This window comes from Salvia miltiorrhiza, chromosome 4 (genome assembly GCF_028751815.1).
Source record: "Salvia miltiorrhiza cultivar Shanhuang (shh) chromosome 4, IMPLAD_Smil_shh, whole genome shotgun sequence".
Lineage (NCBI taxonomy): Eukaryota > Viridiplantae > Streptophyta > Magnoliopsida > Lamiales > Lamiaceae > Salvia > Salvia miltiorrhiza.
The window spans coordinates 17,902,164-17,924,285 of NC_080390.1; the positions used below are offsets into that span (position 1 = coordinate 17,902,164).

The window sequence follows — 22,122 nt, forward strand, 5'->3', positions numbered from 1 at the left end:
AACACACTCCTGCAGATGAAGAATACTAGGCCGCAAAAGCCATGTGGACTTCGCAAAAGTAACTGCCATGTCAGCAGTAGAGAAAAATTTAAGAGTAAAATACTCTGTCCCTAGCGGTATGATCCGCCAAGATTGCTCAAGAAGCTAAAGTTGTTGAAGTTCAGCATAGAGGTCAGTAGCGAACCTAGGCTGATCACCCTTGCGGAAGATGAGACGACCATGAATAGCGTGAGTGAAAGAATGAATCTGACGTTGGTGGAAGGCCTCCGAAAGGATAAGACAAGGCTTATCATTGACGATCGTCGGAGTGAGCACAGTAAAATCGTGTGCTGGAATGTCAGTCGGACAGCTCTCCTTTGACCTCAGAGTATCTGCAAAAGTGAGACCTAACTTATCTCCCCCATGCAGACCATGGAGAGGCGGGTGATGCTTAGTTTTGAGCCTCATCGTCCGGCGTGGAGGTAGCTCAGCCATAGTCGAGGGGTCCTGCAGCTGATTGGCACCCCCCATCGGTGACTCAAGCACGGTGATTATGCCGGAGGAAAAGGGAACCGCCTGGGCATCGGTTACACTAGGAACTGGCGGAACCGTAGGTGGAACTTTAGGGTTTTCGGGCTGTATCGTTGGCTACGGCAAAATCTTGAAGGCCGACACCACTCCAGAGGTAGTAGCCGGCCCCGCCCCATCATCAATCGAGGGGGTCGGTGTAGAGATATACCCGACGGTCAGGGTAGGGATGTGCGCTGCAGTGGTGATCGAGCCCCTATTAGGGTAAGCCGTTGCCTCACTCAAAGAAGTATTCAACGAAACCCTAGGCGGAAGGGCTCCAATTTTAGGAAACAAAACCATGTCAGCGGCGGTGGCTGACCTGAGCGTCGCAGCCAGAGCTTAAGGGTGGCCTGCGGCAGGGTTGCAGGATTGGAATCGCAAACTATTGCTGAACATGGGGAAGTTATTGGACGATCAAAATTAGTAGAAACCTTCGAAAATAGGGCGGAGTTGGTTGAGGGCGCCATGAAGCGCCGACAGTTAATGGCGACAGCTAGGGTTAGACCGTTAGTTATCACATGTCTCCCACTAATATGAAAAATTCACATAATCTCTACCTTTACCTTCAACAGCTTCATACCTGATGAGCTTCTCTATATTTCGAAAGTTGAAATTTTCTAACTTTTGATACCATAAGATAGTGTCGTCGATCATGATATGATTACAAGTAAGTCCATCCACAAGATAGCAATTATTAGGAGATCTTAAGCCAGTCAAAATACATTTGCCAAATTTATCAAACACATCACAAGAAATTTTATTACATTTGACTTGTAGATCATCATCTGAAAGTTGACTAATGCTAACAAGATTTGTTTTATGACCTTCGATGTGGAATACTTTCTTCAAATTTGGTAAACCTTTAATAATTAGGGTTCCTTTGCCAACTATCTTTTCTTTTGTTCCACTTTCATAGGTAACATATCCTTCATCAATAGGTTAACAGTTTACGAGAAAATCTCGTGTTCCTGTCATGTGTCGTGAACATCCACTATCAAAGTACCATATACTTGAAATGTTAGGTTTTAGAACAGCAAAAGCAACATTACAAACTACATTGCACTTTCGAACCCATGTTTTTCCCGATGGAGTAGAAGATATGTTCTTTTTGGAATGTGGAAATATCTGGTTGGACATGGCTTTTATATTTTTCCACTTAAAATAATTTGGGTTAGAGTGCTCTTGGGTTTTACAAAATTTACATCTAGACTTAGTGTTTTTAGATTATTCAACATGATGTGCATGATCATAAGTCATAAATGATGTTTCTCCTTCTTTGACAAAAGATTTTTTATTTATAGTAACAAGTTTAGGAAAAACGACTTGTAAAGTTTTATAAAACCCTAAACCGTCAGTCTTAGTATGCAGAATAGATAATACCTCATCAAGTTTAGTTGTACCTGCATTCAATTTCTTAAATGTTTCGGTTGCAATCTCAAGTTGAAATTTCATCTCCTCCATCTTGGTATCTCTTTTTGTAAGGTTTATCTCCATCTTTTCAAGAGTTTGTTGAAGATTAACATTCTCTTGTGTGAGAGATTCGAGCCGTATGGATTGAATCTTTTATTAGTGCAAGAATTCAGAGTACACTTGTTTCAAATTCCCTACTAAGAGATCGGTTTCCTTCTCTTGTATTAAATCTAATTCACCATTCAACGAAGAAGCAAAACAAAATAAGTTTGAATAATCTGGATATTCATTACTTACAATGATTTGTTCGGTTTGCACAATATTGCTAACAATATTGTTGTTTTCTTCAATTGTTGGTGTATATGTGCACACATCGGCTTCAACATTCTAATCTATGCCAAAATATTCATCAAGCGAGCGTTTCCTAACAATCAGTGTTCCTGAAAATTGAGATTGATGCTCAATGATCTCCTTTCGTTCCTCTATAACTTGAAGAGCTTTGTTCAAGTTCTCTTGGCTTGGTGTACTAGGTTCTTTGTAAGATACCATCATAGTAATTGTCTCATCTTTTTCTTCTTTATTGTCAACTTCACCATCTTCGTCACTCAAGCTCACTGATAGGTTCTTTCTGTACTTTCTCAAGGTATTTGCACACTTATTTGCATAGTATCCAAATCCTTTACAAGTACGACATTGGACATAATCCAAGTCTCTTGAACCTTTAAATTTGTCGGTATAAGCTTTCCTTGTGAACAAAGCTTTTAGAGGAGTGAAGTGTTTCTTTGGTGTACTTTCGGATGATGATTCTCTTGGTTTGAAATTATCTCATTTGTTTTCAATTTTTTGGAGCATGAAGTTAATTTTTGTAGTCCACAGTACCATAGCAGCATCATCATCGAGTTCTTCCAATTCATCCTCGTTCTGCAGTGATGTTGTATCAAATGTTCCAACATTTAGAGCAATGGGCTTATAGACCTCTCTACTATTGTAAAGATTTTTCTGATAATCCATGTTCATCTCACATGTCATTAGGATGCTCATTAGCCTATTAAGATCCGTCGTGGCTGCATTATGAGTTTCTTCAATAGATGAGACTTTAACATTAAATTTATCACGTAAGGATCTTAATGCTTTTGACACTAGAATCCTATTACTAAGAGGTTCTCCTAAATCAGAAGTGTAATACCCCAGATTTTTGATCCTAGGATTCATATGGTCTTATTGATATTATTAGGATGTGATAGGTCCCTAATTCCTGGTTAATAAGAATAATTTTCCTCGCGGTAACTTAATAAGACATGATGCCTAGGTTTTCTCTTAAAGAAAAACGGAAAATAGATTTTTTTGAGGGAATTATTTTTTTATTTTCTTATGTAATATTGATTTAAATCAATATATATATATATATATATATATATATATATATACACATGTATATTTTTCATTTCAAAGTATGAAAAGCAAAGTGCATATTTATTTTAATACGAGTTTGTTTTTAGTTCGAGTTTGAGCTATTATGGGCCCGTATAGAGGGCCAAGGGTAAGCTAATTTTTAGAGGGACTTCGGCCGGTTTTAAAGCCCTATTTTAGAGCCCAAATGCAGCCTAAATCAGCCCCAAAACCCACTTAATACATCAGCCATCTTTTTAAATTCAAATGGAGACAAAAGTGATCATTGCATGCATTGGGAACTGATTTATGCCTAATTGTTCTTAATTTGGGGGTTTGAGTGTGCTAAATTAGAGTGAAATATTCTGGAAGTTGGTGCGTTTATGGATTTGTTTAATGCTTTGTAGGAGATTTTGATATAATAGGAGGAAGAATGCTTTGTTCGAGTTTTTGGATCAGAAATTGCTATTTTTAACTCAAAGTGGTGCCCAGCGCTGACGGTGCATACTCTGCTGCCGCGCTGACAGAGCTGAAGTCTATTCCTCAGAGTGGATTTCCCGTGCCAAAGCCAGAGCTAACAATCCCAAGCCCGAGCTGAATTCTAGAGTCGACAGAGCTGAGCTCCAGAGCTGACCATCTCCAGAGCTACCTACGCCAACACTGTTCCAGAGCTGGCAACCTCCTTATCCAGAGCTGACATGACTTTCCAGAGCTACCATGACTTGCCAAATAAGTTATCCTTCGCTGCAATCTCTTGTGCGCGCACGCTTCCTTGATATGTATCTCTTAGGCCCAGTTTGGCTGGGCCGTTTTTTATGGCTTTTAGGGTTGATCGGTAGTCTATAAAAACGGGTCAATTGTTCCTTTTTAGAACAACTTCTTTTGCCTTTGGGAATTATTGATCTTCCGTCAGGCAACCAAAACGTTTAGGGTTTTCTAGTTTTCATTATTCTTTAAGTTTTTGCGAGTTTTGTTCTAGTTAGATTTCATCTTCATTTTCTAGTTACGTTTTCTATTTCGAAGGTGTAATAAAGTGACAGTGATTTCATCCTCGCGACGTTTTATGGAATTTCGTATTTACTTTAATTTCTTTGCCTTGTTATGAATTATGTTTACGCTTTCAATTTGCAATTTCTTTTATGTCAATTAGATTAGAAGCTTTTATTTACAAGTATTTAAATTCTTAGCGTAGTAGTATTTAATTGCGAGTAGCCTATACTTTATGCTTTTAATTCCGCCTAGGTTTAATAGTTTATTTCTGCTTCGTATTTATGTTTCGTTTAATTCTGCCTAGGGTTTTAATGGTTTATTTTCGCATGAGTATTTACGTTTTGTTCTTTTCTGCCTAGTTATTGGTTCTTTTATGCCTAGTTAATTATAAGTTAGTTTTAAGTTAAGTTTTCAATTCCAAACTTTAGTTTAATTTTACTACTTTCAAACAACAATCATTACCGCTTTCTTGCGATACAATTAGAAGCCCTGCAAAATCTTCCTTGAGAGATGACTTGGGTTAACTTACCATTGCTAGAGTGTCCTTGTCCTATTGCAAGTCAATCTAGGGGTATTTTAGGTTGAGTCAAATTTTGGCGTCGTTGCCGGGGTAGGTTTTAGGCGTTTTAATTGTGTCACTTTACTTTCTGTTTTTACTTGCTTTATTTATTTCCTTTTTCTTGTTTTTGTTACTCTCTCCCTCCAGTGTGTTTAATCCGTGTGTTAAGTGTTGTGTATGCAGGGACGCCGTAGTATGAAAAGAAAACTAGTGTCTCCTCTGGATAACACTCGCACGCGTGACAGAGCAGAAGCTTTCTACTCTGACATCAATCTGGACGATCCAGCGAACTCTGCCTCTGACTCTAATCGTTCAAAGCAGACCATAGAAAGGAAGGAAGAAGCAACACTGACTCTGACCGTTCAGAGCAAACTTTGAAGGCGGAAAACGAAGAGATGGCTCAAAACAATCTGCAGTTTATGGGAGACTTCCCCCGGCCCCGTCATAGGGGACACTAACACCTCAGCTATTGTGCACCCCCACCGCAGTCAGAAATTAAAACTTGAAGCCAAATAATTCAAGTTTTCTACCTCTTTTCAATGGGATACCGAATGAGGACGCCTTGCAGTTCATTCGCGATTTTGGACTCAAGTGCAAACCATCCCACTGCTGAATCTTACCGAGGATCAGTTAAAGCTTAAGTGTTTCCCTTATGCACTTAAGGATCGGGTAAGGACGTGGCTGCTATCTCTGCCGCGTAACTCCATAACCACTTGGGGGGAGGCATGTGAGAAGTTCATGAAAAAGTATTACCCTAATCACAAAACACATTAGATCAGAGCTCAAATCATGAACTTCATCCAAGGAATGGACGAGCCCTTTCATTAGGCTTGGGAGAGATTGATTTAGGCTTAATTGTTCGTATTTTGGGGGTTTGATTATGTTATATTTGAGCGAAATATTCTGGAAATTGGTGCGGTTATGAGTTTGTTAATGCTTTGTAGGAGCTTTAGATAAAACAGGAGAAAGAATGCTAAGTTGGAGTGTTTGGATCAAAATTTGTGTATTCTGGCGCAAACTGGTGCCCAGAGCAGAAAAGGTCCCGCCAGAGCATAACTCATTCTCCAGAGCTGAATTCCAGACTCGACAGAGCTAAAGTTCCAGCTCTGAACATTCCAGAGCACGCTAATTCTCCAGAGCTGACTACTTATACAGAGCTGACTACCTCTATAGTGCTGAGTTCCAGCTCTGCCATAACTCGCCAGCTCTGGAATGCTATAACTTCCAGCTCTGCCAACACTTGCCAGAGCTGCCAAGACTGTTCCAGAGCTGACTTCCAGCTCTGTCATAACTTTCCAGAGCTGCCTAATTCTTCAGAGATACGACTCCAGAGCTGACTCACCGGAGTCGCCTACGTCTCCAAAACTGCCGATGCTTGCAGAGCACGTTTCCAAATCTGACTTTCCTCTGCAGTTACGATTCTACTCCAACCTGACTTTCCTTTGTAGTCACGATTCTATCTCTTAGGCCCAGCTTGGCTGGGCCGTTCTTGATGGATTTTAGGGTTGATGAAGGCAATCTATAAGAAGGTATGAACGTGCATGATCAAGAGACACTCTTCTGCCTCCGGCATTTAGTTAGACAATCTTTTATGCTTCCGGCACTTAGTTAATCTTAGGCATCAAAATTACTTTATGGTTTTTATTGCTTTCATAGTTCTTTAAGTTTTCTAGATTTCATTCTAGTTAGCTTTCAATTCAAGTTTTAGTTAGTTCTTCATTCGAGTTGTAATCAGGTGACAGTTTTGCTTCTCGACGATTTTGGTATTTATTATATATACGTTTATTTACTTGCTTCTACTTTAATTATCCTTTACTTTCAATTATGCAATTTCGTTTCTGCCTGGTTAGATTAGAAGCTTTTAATTAAAGTTATTTAAATTCAACTCGCCTAGTTAATTCCTTTATTTTATGCTTTTAATTATGCCTAGGGTTTTAATGGTTAATTTTCGCACAAGCAGTAGTTAATAATTCTTTTTCTGCCTAGTTAATTTTAAGATTAAGTTTTTGGTTAAGTTTAAATTACAAGCCTTAGTTAATAATTCTTTTCGCCTAGATAATTCTTAAGTTTAAGTTTCTAGTTAAGTTTCATTCCAAGTGTTAGTTAATTTTACTGCTTTCAATCCAACCTTTACTGCTTTTTCGTGATACAATTAGAGGCCCTTTAAGATATTCCTTGAGAGACGACATTGAGTCAACTTACCATTGCTAGAGTGTCCTTGTCCTATTGCAAGTCAATCTAGAGGTGTTTTAGGTTGAGTCAAATTTTGGCGCCGTTGCCAGGGAATGTTTTAGGCTTTTTAGTTGTGTCACTTTTCTTTCTATTTTTACTTGCTTTATTTTGCTTACTTTTTCTCCCCCTGGTGCGTTTAATCCATGTGTTAAGTGTTGTGTATGCAGGGACGCCGTAGTTTGAAAAGAAAACTAACGTCTCCTCTGGATAACACTCGCACGCGTGACAGAGCAGACGGTTCTGAGTTTGACTCTGAAGGAAGGGAGCGTGACAGAGCAGATGTTCTCTACTCTGACTCTGAAGGAGAGGCGCGTGACAGAGTAGATGAGCTCTACTCTGAGTCTGGTTCTGACGAAAAAACGTGCTCTGACTCTGACTCTGACCATACAGAGCAGACCATAGAAAGGAAGGAAAAAGCCGACTCTGACTCTGACCGTCCAGAGCATACTTTAAATCAGTAAGAAGAAGAGATGGCGCAGAATATTCCACAATACATGGGAGACTTCACCAGGCCCATCATAGGGGACACTAACACCTCGGCTATTGTTCTCCCTACCGCCATCAGTGATTTATGCCTAATTGTTCTTATTTTAAGGGTTTGTATGTGCTTATTTTAAGTTAAATATTCTGGAAAGTGGTGCGTTTATGGTTTGTTTTATGCTTTGCAGGAGATTTAGGTTTTATAGATGGAAGAGTGTAATGTTGGAGATTTTGGGTTAGAATGGCGTTTTTAGGCGCACTCTGGTGTTTAGAGCTGAACAGCCCGCGCTAGAGCTGCGCGCAGAGCGTAAATGCCAGAGCAGCGCTGACTTCATAGTTAGAGCTGAAATCTCCAGAGCTGAACTTATCTAGGCAGAGCTAAAATCTCCAGAGCATAACAAACTTGTCAGAGCAGAGCTAAATCATCAGAGCTGACTTACGCGCCAGAGTAAACTTGACAGAGCAGAGCTAAAGATCGACAGAGTCAACATATTTGCCAGAGTCAACATCTCCAGATCTGAACTTTACAGAGCTGATTTTCAGCTCTGCCATATTCACCAGAGCTGACTCTCAGCTCTGCCTTACCTTTCCAGAGCCGAATTTCCAGAGTTAGCCAATTCTCGCCAGAGCTAAGATGACTTGCAGAGCACGATACAACTGGACTTACCTTTGGATGCACGATTTTATTTCCTTAACAGTCCAGTTTTACAAGGCGAGTTTGATGATGATTAGGATTGGATTGAAGTCTATAAAAGGGGGCTTGAGCGTGAATCAAAAGATCAATCTTTTGCCTCCAGCACTTAGTTAGAATCAACTCCTTTGCCCTAATCTTAGTTTCGACCAGGCAGCCAAAGACTTAGGTTTATTGCTTTCATAGTTCTTAGTTTCGAATTCGGTTCTAGTTAGCTTATTATAGTTCTTTCAATTCATGTTTTAGATTAGTTCTTCGTTTAGAGTTGTAATCAAGTGACAGGTTGCTTCTCAAGACGATTTATGGTATTTCGTATTTACGTTTATTTACTTGCTTTCCTTAAATTCTGCAATTTAATTATGTTTATGCTTTACTTTCGTTTATTGCTTTCTTTTAATTTATGCAATTTAGTTTATGTTCATTAGATTAGAAGCTTTAATTCAAGTATTTAAATTATGCCTTTACTTTATGCGTTTAATCATACCTAGGTTTTATAGTTTAATTATGCTTAAGTATTTACGTTTGTTCTTTCTCGCATAGTTAATTTTAAGATTAAGTTTTTAGTTATGTTTAAGTTACAAGTATTAGTTAATAATTCATTTTCTCCTAGTTAAGTTTAATTTCACGTTAAGTTTACTTTTCTAAGTTTTAGTTTAATAATCTAAGTTTACCGCTTTCTCGTGACATAATTAAAAGCCCTTAAAGATCTTCCTTGAGAGACGACATTGGGTTAGCTTACCACTGTTAGAGTGTCCTTGTCCTATTGCAAGTCAATCTAGAAGTGTTCTAGTTGAGTCAGTCAGAAACTACAACTTGAAGCCGAACGATTCAAGTTTGTTACCTCTTTTCCACGGGATGCTGAGCGAGGACGCCCTTGAAGGATTATAGCCCCAATAGGATCGTTTCTCAGATATCTTAATTCACCATACAACGATTAATCACTAACATGATCCTATGAATTTAAGTGCTGCACATTGGAGTTAGAAACACTTACTTGAGAATTGTATGCAGAGGTTGCCGATGATTGAGTTGAAAGACTCCAGTTCTGATCTTCTAAACTATATGCCGCTCAACTTTCACCGTTGGATGGACAACGAGCTGTGAGAGTTCCCAAGGAGAAATTAGCCTTCTCAAAGTTGCGCCCTTCTGCTGCTCTCTTGAAACCCTAAATATCGTGTATTTCTTCCGGAGAACAGACAGCTGTATTTAAAGACAAAGTACAGTCGTATGGCACCAGGAACTGTGATAGGTGAAAATTCTCCTACAAGGGCACAGGAGACTTTGGGCCAGTCTAGGGACCAGATACAAAGAATAAAGATGGGCCTCTAATGAATTAATTTCTATGATCAGCCCTGATCATAATTAATTCATAAGTATTAATTCATTCCACTAGAAAATAAATACTGACTTACCCCTTTATTGCCGGTGATGAGTCGGGGCTTGTATTTAGACTAATTAAATCTCTGTATTTAAAATATCCGACATCCATTAATTAACTAGAGCTCTGACAACTTAAATTAATTAATCTCTTTGTAATCCTTAAGCAGTACCACACAAACTTTATAATTGCGTCTGAACTTAATCAACCTGCAGGGTATAACGCAATAAACCTTGTTGAGCTCCTTAAGGGGATGTCATTATCCTATACTGGATACGGGTACTAATACAGATAATCAAATATCATATATTGACCGCTATCACCCAAGATACAGAGTACTCAAGTTACTATATAACTCTCACCCATAGTAAGTCAAATTGATATACGAATCAACATATATATTTGAAATCTTATTAGTATTATGTAGTGCCCCAAAATATTTTTAACTACAAAAAAAAAATCCCTTCTTTATTTCTTTTCAATAATTAAATTTTTAAGTCTTATAAGCCACGCCTAGTATTGCATGAGCATGAGCATTTAATCGTTTCAAGCATTTATTATTATTATTATTATTATTATTATTATTATTATTATTATTATTATTATTATTATTATTATTATTATTATTATTAATATTATTATTATTATTATTATTATTTTGTTATAAGTTACTACATATTTAAGCCCAAACAATTATATTTTTATTTCAGCCCAATTCTTTCTTGGAGCCCATTGCTTGAGCCCAAAGTAATTTTTCTCTAGAATTTTCAGCACCAATTGATTGGAAACCCTAATTCACCTTTCCCTATTGATAATATTAAAATTATGGAAAGATTTTCCTTGATTGATTTTATTGTCAAAAATAAACCCCTAGCTCCTAGTATAAATAGCAGTCATCTTCATTCTTTTCCTCACTCCCAATATTCAGTCATCGAGTTCTGAGAGAGAGGTAAATTTCTTCTTCCACTTCTTTGCTCTCGCAGAAAATGCAGTAAAGTTTTCACTAATAATTGCCTCTTTACAGTTCTCTTATTTTCTCATTTTCGTGTTATTAGATATACATATATAGTATTTTCTTTAAGCAATGATCGTCTCTTTTTAAAGTTGTCAGAACCTTATCCACCATTTTTTTAACTATATATATATATATATATATATATATATATATTTACACCTATATACTGGACGTGTGGCAAGCTATGGCAAAATCTATTCTTTTATGTTTACAAACTTGTCTATTTAATATTCTAAATATATGCATTTATATATGCAAATACATGTGTATGATTTGTTAGGTATTTTATTATGTATAATATATGTTTATTTATTTTAACATTTTTTTGTTGAAGTTTAACATATGTATTAATTATGTATCTTTCATTTTAGATACATATACGTATATATATATAGTAGTCATATGTATATATACATATATATTATTTAATATTTTCCTATTACAAGATAATGCATACGTAGTCCTTATTTATTTATTTAAGTAATAATAACTATATATATAAGTCTTCCTAGTTATTTATGTTAGTGAGTTGTGATTTTATTCTACCAAATACATATTGTAATTGTTGTATATGTTTAGTATTTAAAATATATTTGATTAGTAAATTATTAGTAATAATAGAAAAAGATTTTATTTACATTTATAGATCCATCTTCATGTGCATTCATTGTTTAAGCATATTTTTAATTATGATTTCATAATTCATTTTAGGAACGGCGCGCGAGACTTAATTATTTAATTGCAAGATTTATTGATCAAAAGAGGTTAAGGTGGGGTTATAACGTTGCATTTAACATTTATCCTTATTATACGTTTTACTCAAATTATATGTGTGAGATGCAGGCAGAGCCTATGGGCTATATGAGACAGAAAGTTATAGCCTACGAGCTATATGAGACAGAAAGTTATAGCCTACGAGCTATATGAGACAGAAAATTATAGCCTACGAGCTATATGAGACAGAAAGTTATAGCCTACGGTCTATATGAGACAGAAAGTTATAGCCTACGGGCTATATGAGAAAGAAAGTTATAGTCTACGGGCTATATGAGACAGAAAGTTATAGCCTACGGGTTATATGAGAAAGAAAGTTATAGCTTACGGGCTATATGAGACAGAAAGTTATATAGCCTTCGGGCTAAGAGACAGAAAGTTATTGCTTTCGGGCAATATGAAAGAGCAGACAGTTTTTATTGCACTTATATTTTGTTGTGATTCTTATAATATGGATAAATGCACCCCACTGAGTTTATTGTACTCACCCCAAAACAATATCTTTTTCAGAAGATGACTCGGGCGATGAGAGGCGGGGCAAGTGATGGTCAAGATAAAAGAAGAAATAATATTTTATTTTTCAATTAGAATAAAGACTCAGTTTATGATGTTTAATCACATTTCTCAGTTGGATTTGAGTTTTAGTTATTTAAGTATTGAAATCTTATTATTTTTATTCAAGTTGCATTTTATTATTTTAAGGAAAATTGGGGCGTCACAGTATGGTATCAGAGCAGGTCTACGTTTCTGTAGACTTGCAATAAAAATCTTTTTAAGAAAAAAATGACCATCATCGCAACCGCCACATCGCTACCGAGTGAGGTAAAAGTCAAAAGTATATTTATGATGCTTTAAGTTTTCTTGATGAAGTTAGATTTTATTTCATTTTTTTTTCTTCTCATGTCCTCGAGATTACTTATCTAGATCATTAGAACACGCAAAACCTGTAGAATAAGTACAGCGGTACCAACACGTGTACAAGAATTGGGACGACGAATCTCTTAGAATCAATGAGAATTAGTACCTATCATTGTTTTTGTCACACAACTCTTACTTTTTACCGCAATATTTTAGATTATGGCCAGAACAAGGGGTAACAGGAGACCTCCAGCAGACGAAGAATCTGATAGCGAAGCCACTAAATCGATGGGGAATAGGAATCGAAATCGAAATGATGTTAATACGATGGCCCATGTGCTTGCACAAGCACTGAGAGGAGTATTGCCTCAACAACCGCATCAACCTCAAGCAGAAGGTGGAAATGGAGTAGTAGCTCAATTTCGAAGCATGGCACCGCCAATTCTAAGAGGGAATGAAGGACCCTTAGGGACCGAGGAGTGGATGCGCCAGATGGAACGCATTTTCAACTACATGCGTTGCAAGGACGACTTGAAAGTGACATGTGCAGCCTTCCAACTAACAGACGATGCAGGACACTGGTGGGAGTCGGAAACTGCTGCCCTTACTAAAGAGCAGATGAGAGCCATCACGTGGAGAACGTTCAAAGAAAAAGTGATGGGAAAGTATTTCCCTAGGGCTTTTCGCAAACAGAAGGAGATAGAGCTCATGAACTTGGAGCAAGGAAACATGACCGTTTTGGAATACGAGCGGAAATTTACCTAACTAGGCTGTTTTGCTCCCCACTTGGTGGACACCGATGAAAAAAAAGGCTTGGAGATTTGAGAATGGGTTACGCCCTGAGATTGGAGGGTACTTAGCAGCTCTAAACATCACATCGTACTCGGAAATCTTAGAACGAGCCCAAGCAGTCGCATCACGCCTGAAACTGGACAACTCTGTGGCTCGACCTCAACATACTGGAGAAAAGAGGCACTGGGATGATCGAGACAAAATGAGGAACTCCCAGTCAAAAAAGAAACCAAGGAGTAATGTGGGAGACGACCAAGAATTGGCGCCGCACAAACCTCTTTGTCCACGTTGTCAGCGTTACCATTTCGGAGAGTGCAAATCTGGCGAGAACGTATGCTTCCAATGTCACAAAGGAGGACACATGGCGATGAACTGCCCAAAAGCACGGAGTACGAATGTCCCGAACAACAACAACGTCCCAACTTGGCGGAATAAGGACAATAACTGGGGAAGAAATCACGGCAACAACAACAACAATATGGGAAGGAACCAGAACTTCAACAACAATGGTGCCCGCAAGGGAGAGGCACGAGTTTATGCCATGAACCAGGAAGAGATGGATGGAGAGGCTCGAACTATGTCAGGTATCTTACCCGTTCTGGACAAGTTTTCTATAGTACTCTTTGAATCCAGTGCTTCGCATTCGTTTATCGCAAGGAGATTTTACGAAAAGCTGATACAACCCTTGAAGGTAAGAATTCCCTCAGGAAAGGTGGTGGGAATAGATCGTTTGACAAGAGAGGAAAACTAAGACCTCGTTACATCAGGCCCTATGATATTCTCGAACGAGTTAGTGAGGTAGCATATCGGTTAGCGTCGCCACCAAGCTTGACTTCGATACATAACGTCTTTCATGTCTCGTCTTTGAGAAAATTTGTCCATGACCCGGGCAACATTGTAAATCACGTCGAACTAGATAGGGACCCAACTTATGATGAGCACCCGATAGCCATTTTAAATAGAAAAGTTCATGTGTTAAGAAGTTAAGAAATCCCTCTAATCAAAGTCCAATAGAGTAGACATGATCATAGCGAGGCTGCATGGGAAAAGGAATATGACATTAGATCTAGATACCCTCTTTTGTTTGATTCAAATAAATAATTTCGAGGACGAAATTTTTTTTAGTTGGTAAGGTTGTAGTGCCCCAAAATATTTTTAACTACAAAAAAAAAATCCCTTCTTTATTTCTTTTCAATAATTAAATTTTTAAGTCTTATAAGCCACGCCTAGTATTGCATGAGCATGAGCATTTAATCGTTTGAAGCATTTATTATTATTATTATAATTATTATTATTATTATTATTATTATTATTATTATTATTATTTTGTTATAAGTTACTACATATTTAAGCCCAAACAATTATATTTTTATTTCAGCCCAATTCTTTCTTGGAGCCCATTGCTTGAGCCCAAAGTAATTTTTCTCTAGAATTTTCAGCACCAATTGATTGGAAACCCTAATTCACCTTTCCCTATTGATAATATTAAAATTATGGAAAGATTTTCCTTGATTGATTTTATTGTCAAAAATAAACCCCTAGCTCCTAGTATAAATAGCAGTCATCTTCATTCTTTTCCTCACTCCCAATATTCAGTCATCGAGTTCTGAGAGAGAGGTAAATTTCTTCTTCCACTTCTTTGCTCTCGCAGAAAATGCAGTAAAGTTTTCACTAATAATTGCCTCTTTACTGTTCTCTTATTTTCTCATTTTCGTGTTATTAGATATACATATATAGTATTTTCTTTAAGCAATGATCGTCTCTTTTTAAAGTTGTCAGAACCTTATCCACCATTTTTTTAACTATATATATATATATATATATATATATATATATATATATATATATATTTACACCTATATACTGGACGTGTGGCAAGCTATGGCAAAATCTATTCTTTTATGTTTACAAACTTGTCTATTTAATATTCTAAATATATGCATTTATATATGCAAATACATGTGTATGATTTGTTAGGTATTTTATTATGTATAATATATGTTTATTTTTTTTAACATTTTTTTGTTGAAGTTTAACATATGTATTAATTATGTATCTTTCATTTTAGATACATATACGTATATATATATATAGTAGTCATATGTATATATACATATATATTATTTAATATTTTCCTATTACAAGATAATGCATACGTAGTCCTTATTTATTTATTTAAGTAATAATAAATATATATATAAGTCTTCCTAGTTATTTATGTTAGTGAGTTGTGATTTTATTCTACCAAATACATATTGTAATTGTTGTATATGTTTAGTATTTAAAATATATTTGATTAGTAAATTATTAGTAATAATAGAAAAAGATTTTATTTACATTTATAGATCCATCTTCATGTGCATTCATTGTTTAAGCATATTTTTAATTATGATTTCATAATTCATTTTAGGAACGGCGCGCGAGACTTAATTATTTAATTGCAAGATTTATTGATCAAGAAAGGTTAAGGTGGGGTTATAACGTTGCATTTAACATTTATCCTTATTATACGTTTTACTCAAATTATATGTGTGAGATGCAGGCAGAGCCTATGGGCTATATGAGACAGAAAGTTATAGCCTACGGGCTATAAGAAACAGAAAGTTATAGCCTACGAGCTATATGAGACAGAAAGTTATATCCTACGAGCTATATGAGACAGAAAATTATAGCCTACGGGCTATATGAGACAGAAAGTTATAGCCTACGGGCTATATGAGAAAGAAAGTTATAGTCTACGGGCTATATGAGACAGAAAGTTATAGCCTACGGGTTATATGAGAAAGAAAGTTATAGCTTACGGGTTATATGAGACAGAAAGTTATATAGCCTTCGGGCTAAGAGACAGAAAGTTATTGCTTTCGGGCAATATGAAAGAGCAGACAGTTTTTATTGCACTTATATTTTGTTGTGATTCTTATAATATGGATAAATGCACCCCACTGAGTTTATTGTACTCACCCCAAAACAATATCTTTTTCAGAAGATGACTCGGGCGATGAGAGGCGGGGCAAGTGATGGTCAAGATAAAAGAAGAAATAATATTTTATTTTTCAATTAGAATAAAGACTCAGTTTATGATGTTTAATCACATTTCTCAGTTGGATTTGAGTTTTAGTTATTTAAGTATTGAAATCTTATTATTTTTATTCAAGTTGCATTTTATTATTTTAAGGAAAATTGGGGCGTCACAGTATGGTATCAGAGCAGGTCTACGTTTCTGTAGACTTGCAATAAAAATCTTTTTAAGAAAAAAATGACCATCATCGCAACCGCCACATCGCTACCGAGTGAGGTAAAAGTCAAAAGTATATTTATGATGCTTTAAGTTTTCTTGATGAAGTTAGATTTTATTTCATTTTTTTTTCTTCTCATGTCCTCGAGATTACTTATCTAGATCATTAGAACACGCAAAACCTGTAGAATAAGTACAGCGGTACCAACACGTGTACAAGAATTGGGACGACGAATCTCTTAGAATCAATGAGAATTAGTACCTATCATTGTTTTTGTCACACAACTCTTACTTTTTACCGCAATATTTTAGATTATGGCCAGAACAAGGGGCAACAGGAGACCTCCAGCAGACGAAGAATCTGATAGCGAAGCCACTCAATCGATGGGGAATAGGAATCGAAATCGAAATGATGTTAATACGATGGCCCATGTGCTTGCACAAGCACTGAGAGGAGTATTGCCTCAACAACCGCATCAACCTCAAGCAGAAGGTGGAAATGGAGTAGTAGCTCAATTTCGAAGCATGGCACCGCCAATTCTAAGAGGGAATGAAGGACCCTTAGGGACCGAGGAGTGGATGCGCCAGATGGAACGCATTTTCAACTACATGCGTTGCAAGGACGACTTGAAAGTGACATGTGCAGCCTTCCAACTAACAGACGATGCAGGACACTGGTGGGAGTCGGAAACTGCTGCCCTTACTGAAGAGCAGATGAGAGCCATCACCTGGAGAACGTTCAAAGAAAAAGTGATGGGAAAGTATTTCCCTAGGGCTTTTCGCAAACAAAAGGAGATAGAGCTCATGAACTTGGAGCAAGGAAACATGACCGTTTTGGAATACGAGCGGAAATTTACCTAACTAGGCCGTTTTGCTCCCCACTTGGTGGACACCGATGAAAAAAAAGGCTTGGAGATTTGAGAATGGGTTACGCCCTGAGATTGGAGGGTACTTAGCAGCTCTAAACATCACATCGTACTCGGAAATCTTAGAACGAGCCCAAGCAGTCGCATCACGCCTGAAACTGGACAACTCTGTGGCTCGACCTCAACATACTGGAGAAAAGAGGCACTGGGATGATCGAGACAAAATGAGGAACTCCCAGTCAAAAAAGAAACCAAGGAGTAATGTGGGAGACGACCAAGAATTGGCGCCGCACAAACCTCTTTGTCCACGTTGTCAGCGTTACCATTTCGGAGAGTGCAAATCTGGCGAGAACGTACGCTTCCAATGTCACAAAGGAGGACACATGGCGATGAACTGCCCAAAAGCACGGAGTACGAATGTCCCGAACAACAACAACGTCCCAACTTGGCGGAATAAGGACAATAACTGGGGAAGAAATCACGGCAACAACAACAACAATATGGGAAGGAACCAGAACTTCAACAACAATGGTGCCCGCAAGGGAGAGGCACGAGTTTATGCCATGAACCAGGAAGAGATGGATGGAGAGGCTCGAACTATGTCAGGTATCTTACCCGTTCTGGACAAGTTTTCTATAGTACTCTTTGAATCCAGTGCTTCGCATTCGTTTATCGCAAGGAGATTTTACGAAAAGCTGATACAACCTTTGAAGGTAAGAATTCCCTCAGGAAAGGTGGTGGGAATAGATCGTTTGACAAGAGAGGAAAACTAAGACCTCGTTACATCAGGCCCTATGATATTCTCGAACGAGTTAGTGAGGTAGCATATCGGTTAGCGTCGCCACCAAGCTTGACTTCGATACATAACGTCTTTCATGTCTCGTCTTTGAGAAAATTTGTCCATGACCCAGGCAACATTGTAAATCACGTCGAACTAGATAGGGACCCAACTTATGATGAGCACCCGATAGCCATTTTAAATAGAAAACTTCATGTGTTAAGAAGTTAAGAAATCCCTCAAGTCAAAGTCCAATAGAGTAGACATGATCATAGCGAGGCTGCATGGGAAAAGGAATATGACATTAGATCTAGATACCCTCTTTTGTTTGATTCAAATAAATAATTTCGAGGACGAAATTTTTTTTAGTTGGTAAGGTTGTAGTGCCCCAAAATATTTTTAACTACAAAAGAAAATCCCTTCTTTATTTCTTTTCAATAATTAAATTTTTAAGTCTTATAAGCCACGCCTAGTATTGCATGAGCATGAGCATTTAATCGTTTCAAGCATTTATTATTATTATTATTATTATAATTATTATTATTATTATTATTATTATTATTATTATTATTATTATTATTATTATTATTATTATTATTATTATTATTATTATTATTATTATTTTGTTATAAGTTACTACATATTTAAGCCCAAACAATTATATTTTTATTTCAGCCCAATTCTTTCTTGGAGCCCATTGCTTGAGCCCAAAGTAATTTTTCTCTAGAATTTTCAGCACCAATTGATTGGAAACCCTAATTCACCTTTCCCTATTGATAATATTAAAATTATGGAAAGATTTTCCTTGATTGATTTTATTGTCAAAAATAAACCCCTAGCTCCTAGTATAAATAGCAGTCATCTTCATTCTTTTCCTCACTCCCAATATTCAGTCATCGAGTTCTGAGAGAGAGGTAAATTTCTTCTTCCACTTCTTTGCTCTCGCAGAAAATGCAGTAAAGTTTTCACTAATAATTGCCTCTTTACTGTTCTCTTATTTTCTCATTTTCGTGTTATTAGATATACATATATAGTATTTTCTTTAAGCAATGATCGTCTCTTTTTAAAGTTGTCAGAACCTTATCCACCATTTTTTTAACTATATATATATATATATATATATTTACACCTATATACTGGACGTCTGGCAAGCTATGGCAAAATCTATTCTTTTATGTTTACAAACTTGTCTATTTAATATTCTAAATATATGCATTTATATATGCAAATACATGTGTATGATTTGTTAGGTATTTTATTATGTATAATATATGTTTATTTATTTTAACATTTTTTTGTTGAAGTTTAACATATGTATTAATTATGTATCTTTCATTTTAGATACATATACGTATATATATATAGTAGTCATATGTATATATACATATATATTATTTAATATTTTCCTATTACAAGATAATGCATACGTAGTCCTTATTTATTTATTTAAGTAATAATAACTATATATATAAGTCTTCCTAGTTATTTATGTTAGTGAGTTGTGATTTTATTCTACCAAATACATATTGTAATTGTTGTATATGTTTAGTATTTAAAATATATTTGATTAGTAAATTATTAGTAATAATAGAAAAAGATTTTATTTACATTTATAGATCCATCTTCATGTGCATTCATTGTTTAAGCATATTTTTAATTATGATTTCATAATTCATTTTAGGAACGGCGCGCGAGACTTAATTATTTAATTGCAAGATTTATTGATCAAGAAAGGTTAAGGTGGGGTTATAACGTTGCATTTAACATTTATCCTTATTATACGTTTTACTCAAATTATATGTGTGAGATGCAGGCAGAGCCTATGGGCTATATGAGACAGAAAGTTATAGCCTACGGGCTATAAGAAACAGAAAGTTATAGCCTACGAGCTATATGAGACAGAAAGTTATATCCTACGAGCTATATGAGACAGAAAATTATAGCCTACGGGCTATATGAGACAGAAAGTTATAGCCTACGGGCTATATGAGAAAGAAAGTTATAGTCTACGGGCTATATGAGACAGAAAGTTATAGCCTACGGGTCATATGAGAAAGAAAGTTATAGCTTACGGGCTATATGAGATAGAAAGTTATATAGCCTTCGGGCTAAGAGACAGAAAGTTATTGCTTTCGGGCAATATGAAAGAGCAGACAGTTTTTATTGCACTTATATTTTGTTGTGATTCTTATAATATGGATAAATGCACCCCACTGAGTTTATTGTACTCACCCCAAAACAATATCTTTTTCAGAAGATGACTCGGGCGATGAGAGGCGGGGCAAGTGATGGTCAAGATAAAAGAAGAAATAATATTTTATTTTTCAATTAGAGTAAAGACTCAGTTTATGATGTTTAATCACATTTCTCAGTTGGATTTGAGTTTTAGTTATTTAAGTATTGAAATCTTATTATTTTTATTCAAGTTGCATTTTATTATTTTAAGGAAAATTGGGGCGTCACATATTAAGATTCTATTAAGTCACCGAGATCTTGATTCTTCACTTATGTCAGATAGAAGAATATATCTCACTGTGATCCTATCAATACGTTATGACATACCAGTATAGACAAGTAGTCAAGACAAACTCCTTCCATCTATACTGCAGCCTAAACCAATGACTCGTCCTAGAGTCATTTCGGTTGTGATCATTTTTATATCTCTTAAGGTTATTCCAATTATATGGTCTTCTATGATCTACAACACACCATATAATCTACTTATATAGAGATAAAGAACATACATATGCAATCATGAACACAATCAGATAGGAGATTAAATAGTGAACACAGGAATCATTGTATACAAGCATAAAACGTTCTTGCTTTCAGTATACAAATCCAACAATCTCCCACTTATACTAAAGCAAACTTTTAGTATACAATGTGTCTAAATACTAGCTATTACAACACTATCACTTCTCCCACTTATACTGAAAGTTTTTCTAAGTGGGTGGCATCAACCGCAATCCCATCCCTCGAGCATGCTTCTCGTAGGCCTTCTACGGTAAACTCTTTGTGAAAGGACCAGCTAAGTTCTCCAAGGAATTGATCTTCTCAACCAACACATCTCCTCTGTGTACGATTTCTCGTATGATGTGGTACTTTCTCTCTATGTGTTTGGTTGCCTTGTCGGTCCTGGGTTCCTTAGAATTTGCCACTACACCCGAGTTATCACAATAAATTATGATATTCTTAGGCAAATTAGGTACCACTCCTAGATCCAAGAGGTAGTTCCGGAACCATACAGCCTCTTTAGCAGCTTCCATGGTGGAGTCTGCAATGCACTTCTGCTTTGCACTCCGCCATGATACGGCTCCACCTCCCAAGGTAAACACATAACCAGAGGTAGATCTTTTCTCATGCCGGTCAGCCTGAAATTCCGAATCGGTATAACCCAAAAGAGTTAGACTGTCTGACTGGTAAACTAGCTTATAGTCTTGAGTCCTTTTCAGGTACTTGAGAATATGCTTTACCGCAGTCCAGTGTCCTAGTCCAGGGTTTGACTGATATCTTGCAATCATGCCAACGACATAGGAAATATTAGGTCTCGTGCAAAGCATCGCATACATGAGGCTACCTACAGCGGAAGCATATGGTACCTTCCTCATTTTCTCAACCTCACTAGGCGTCTTAGGAGACATTCCTTAGACAGAGGAATGCCTTGTCTGAAAGGTAGCAACCCTTTCTTGGCAGTTTACATGCTAAAACGAGCAATCACAGTATAAATGTAGGACACTTGTGATAAGCTCAACATCCTTTTCTGGCGCCACATTGTTGCCAATGACGAGGATATCATCTACATAAAGTGCAAGGAAAACCATGTCACCATTCGCATCTAAACGGTACACGCAACTCTCGTTCTCACAATGAGTAAATCCATAGGATTTAATGACCTCGTCAAAACGTTTGTTTCATGACCTCGAAGCTTGCTTAAGTCCATAAATGGACTTCTTTAGCTTCCATACAAGATGCTCTTTGCCCTTCTTCACAAACCCTTCAGGTTGCTGCATATAGATGTCCCTTCCTTCTTCAAGGAAACCGTTTAAGAAAACGGTCTTGACATCCATTTGCCAAACCTCAAGGTTCATGTGGGCTGCTATGGCAAGGAGTATTCGGATGAACT

At 36.7% G+C, this 22,122-nt stretch overlaps 2 protein-coding genes across 2 annotated transcripts; both read left to right on the forward strand.

Annotated features, from left to right (window-relative positions):
* The first annotated feature begins 12,544 nt into the window (after window positions 1-12,544).
* On the forward strand, window positions 12,545-13,090 carry LOC131023094 (uncharacterized). The gene has a single exon (XM_057952637.1). The coding sequence runs from the start codon at window positions 12,545-12,547 to the stop codon at window positions 13,088-13,090; it is 546 nt and encodes a 181-aa protein (XP_057808620.1).
* A 3,577-nt stretch (window positions 13,091-16,667) lies between these two features.
* Window positions 16,668-17,213, forward strand: LOC131023095 (uncharacterized). The gene has a single exon (XM_057952638.1). It carries the CDS (start codon window positions 16,668-16,670, stop codon window positions 17,211-17,213), a length of 546 nt encoding a protein of 181 aa, XP_057808621.1.
* The last annotated feature ends 4,909 nt before the right edge of the window (window positions 17,214-22,122 follow it).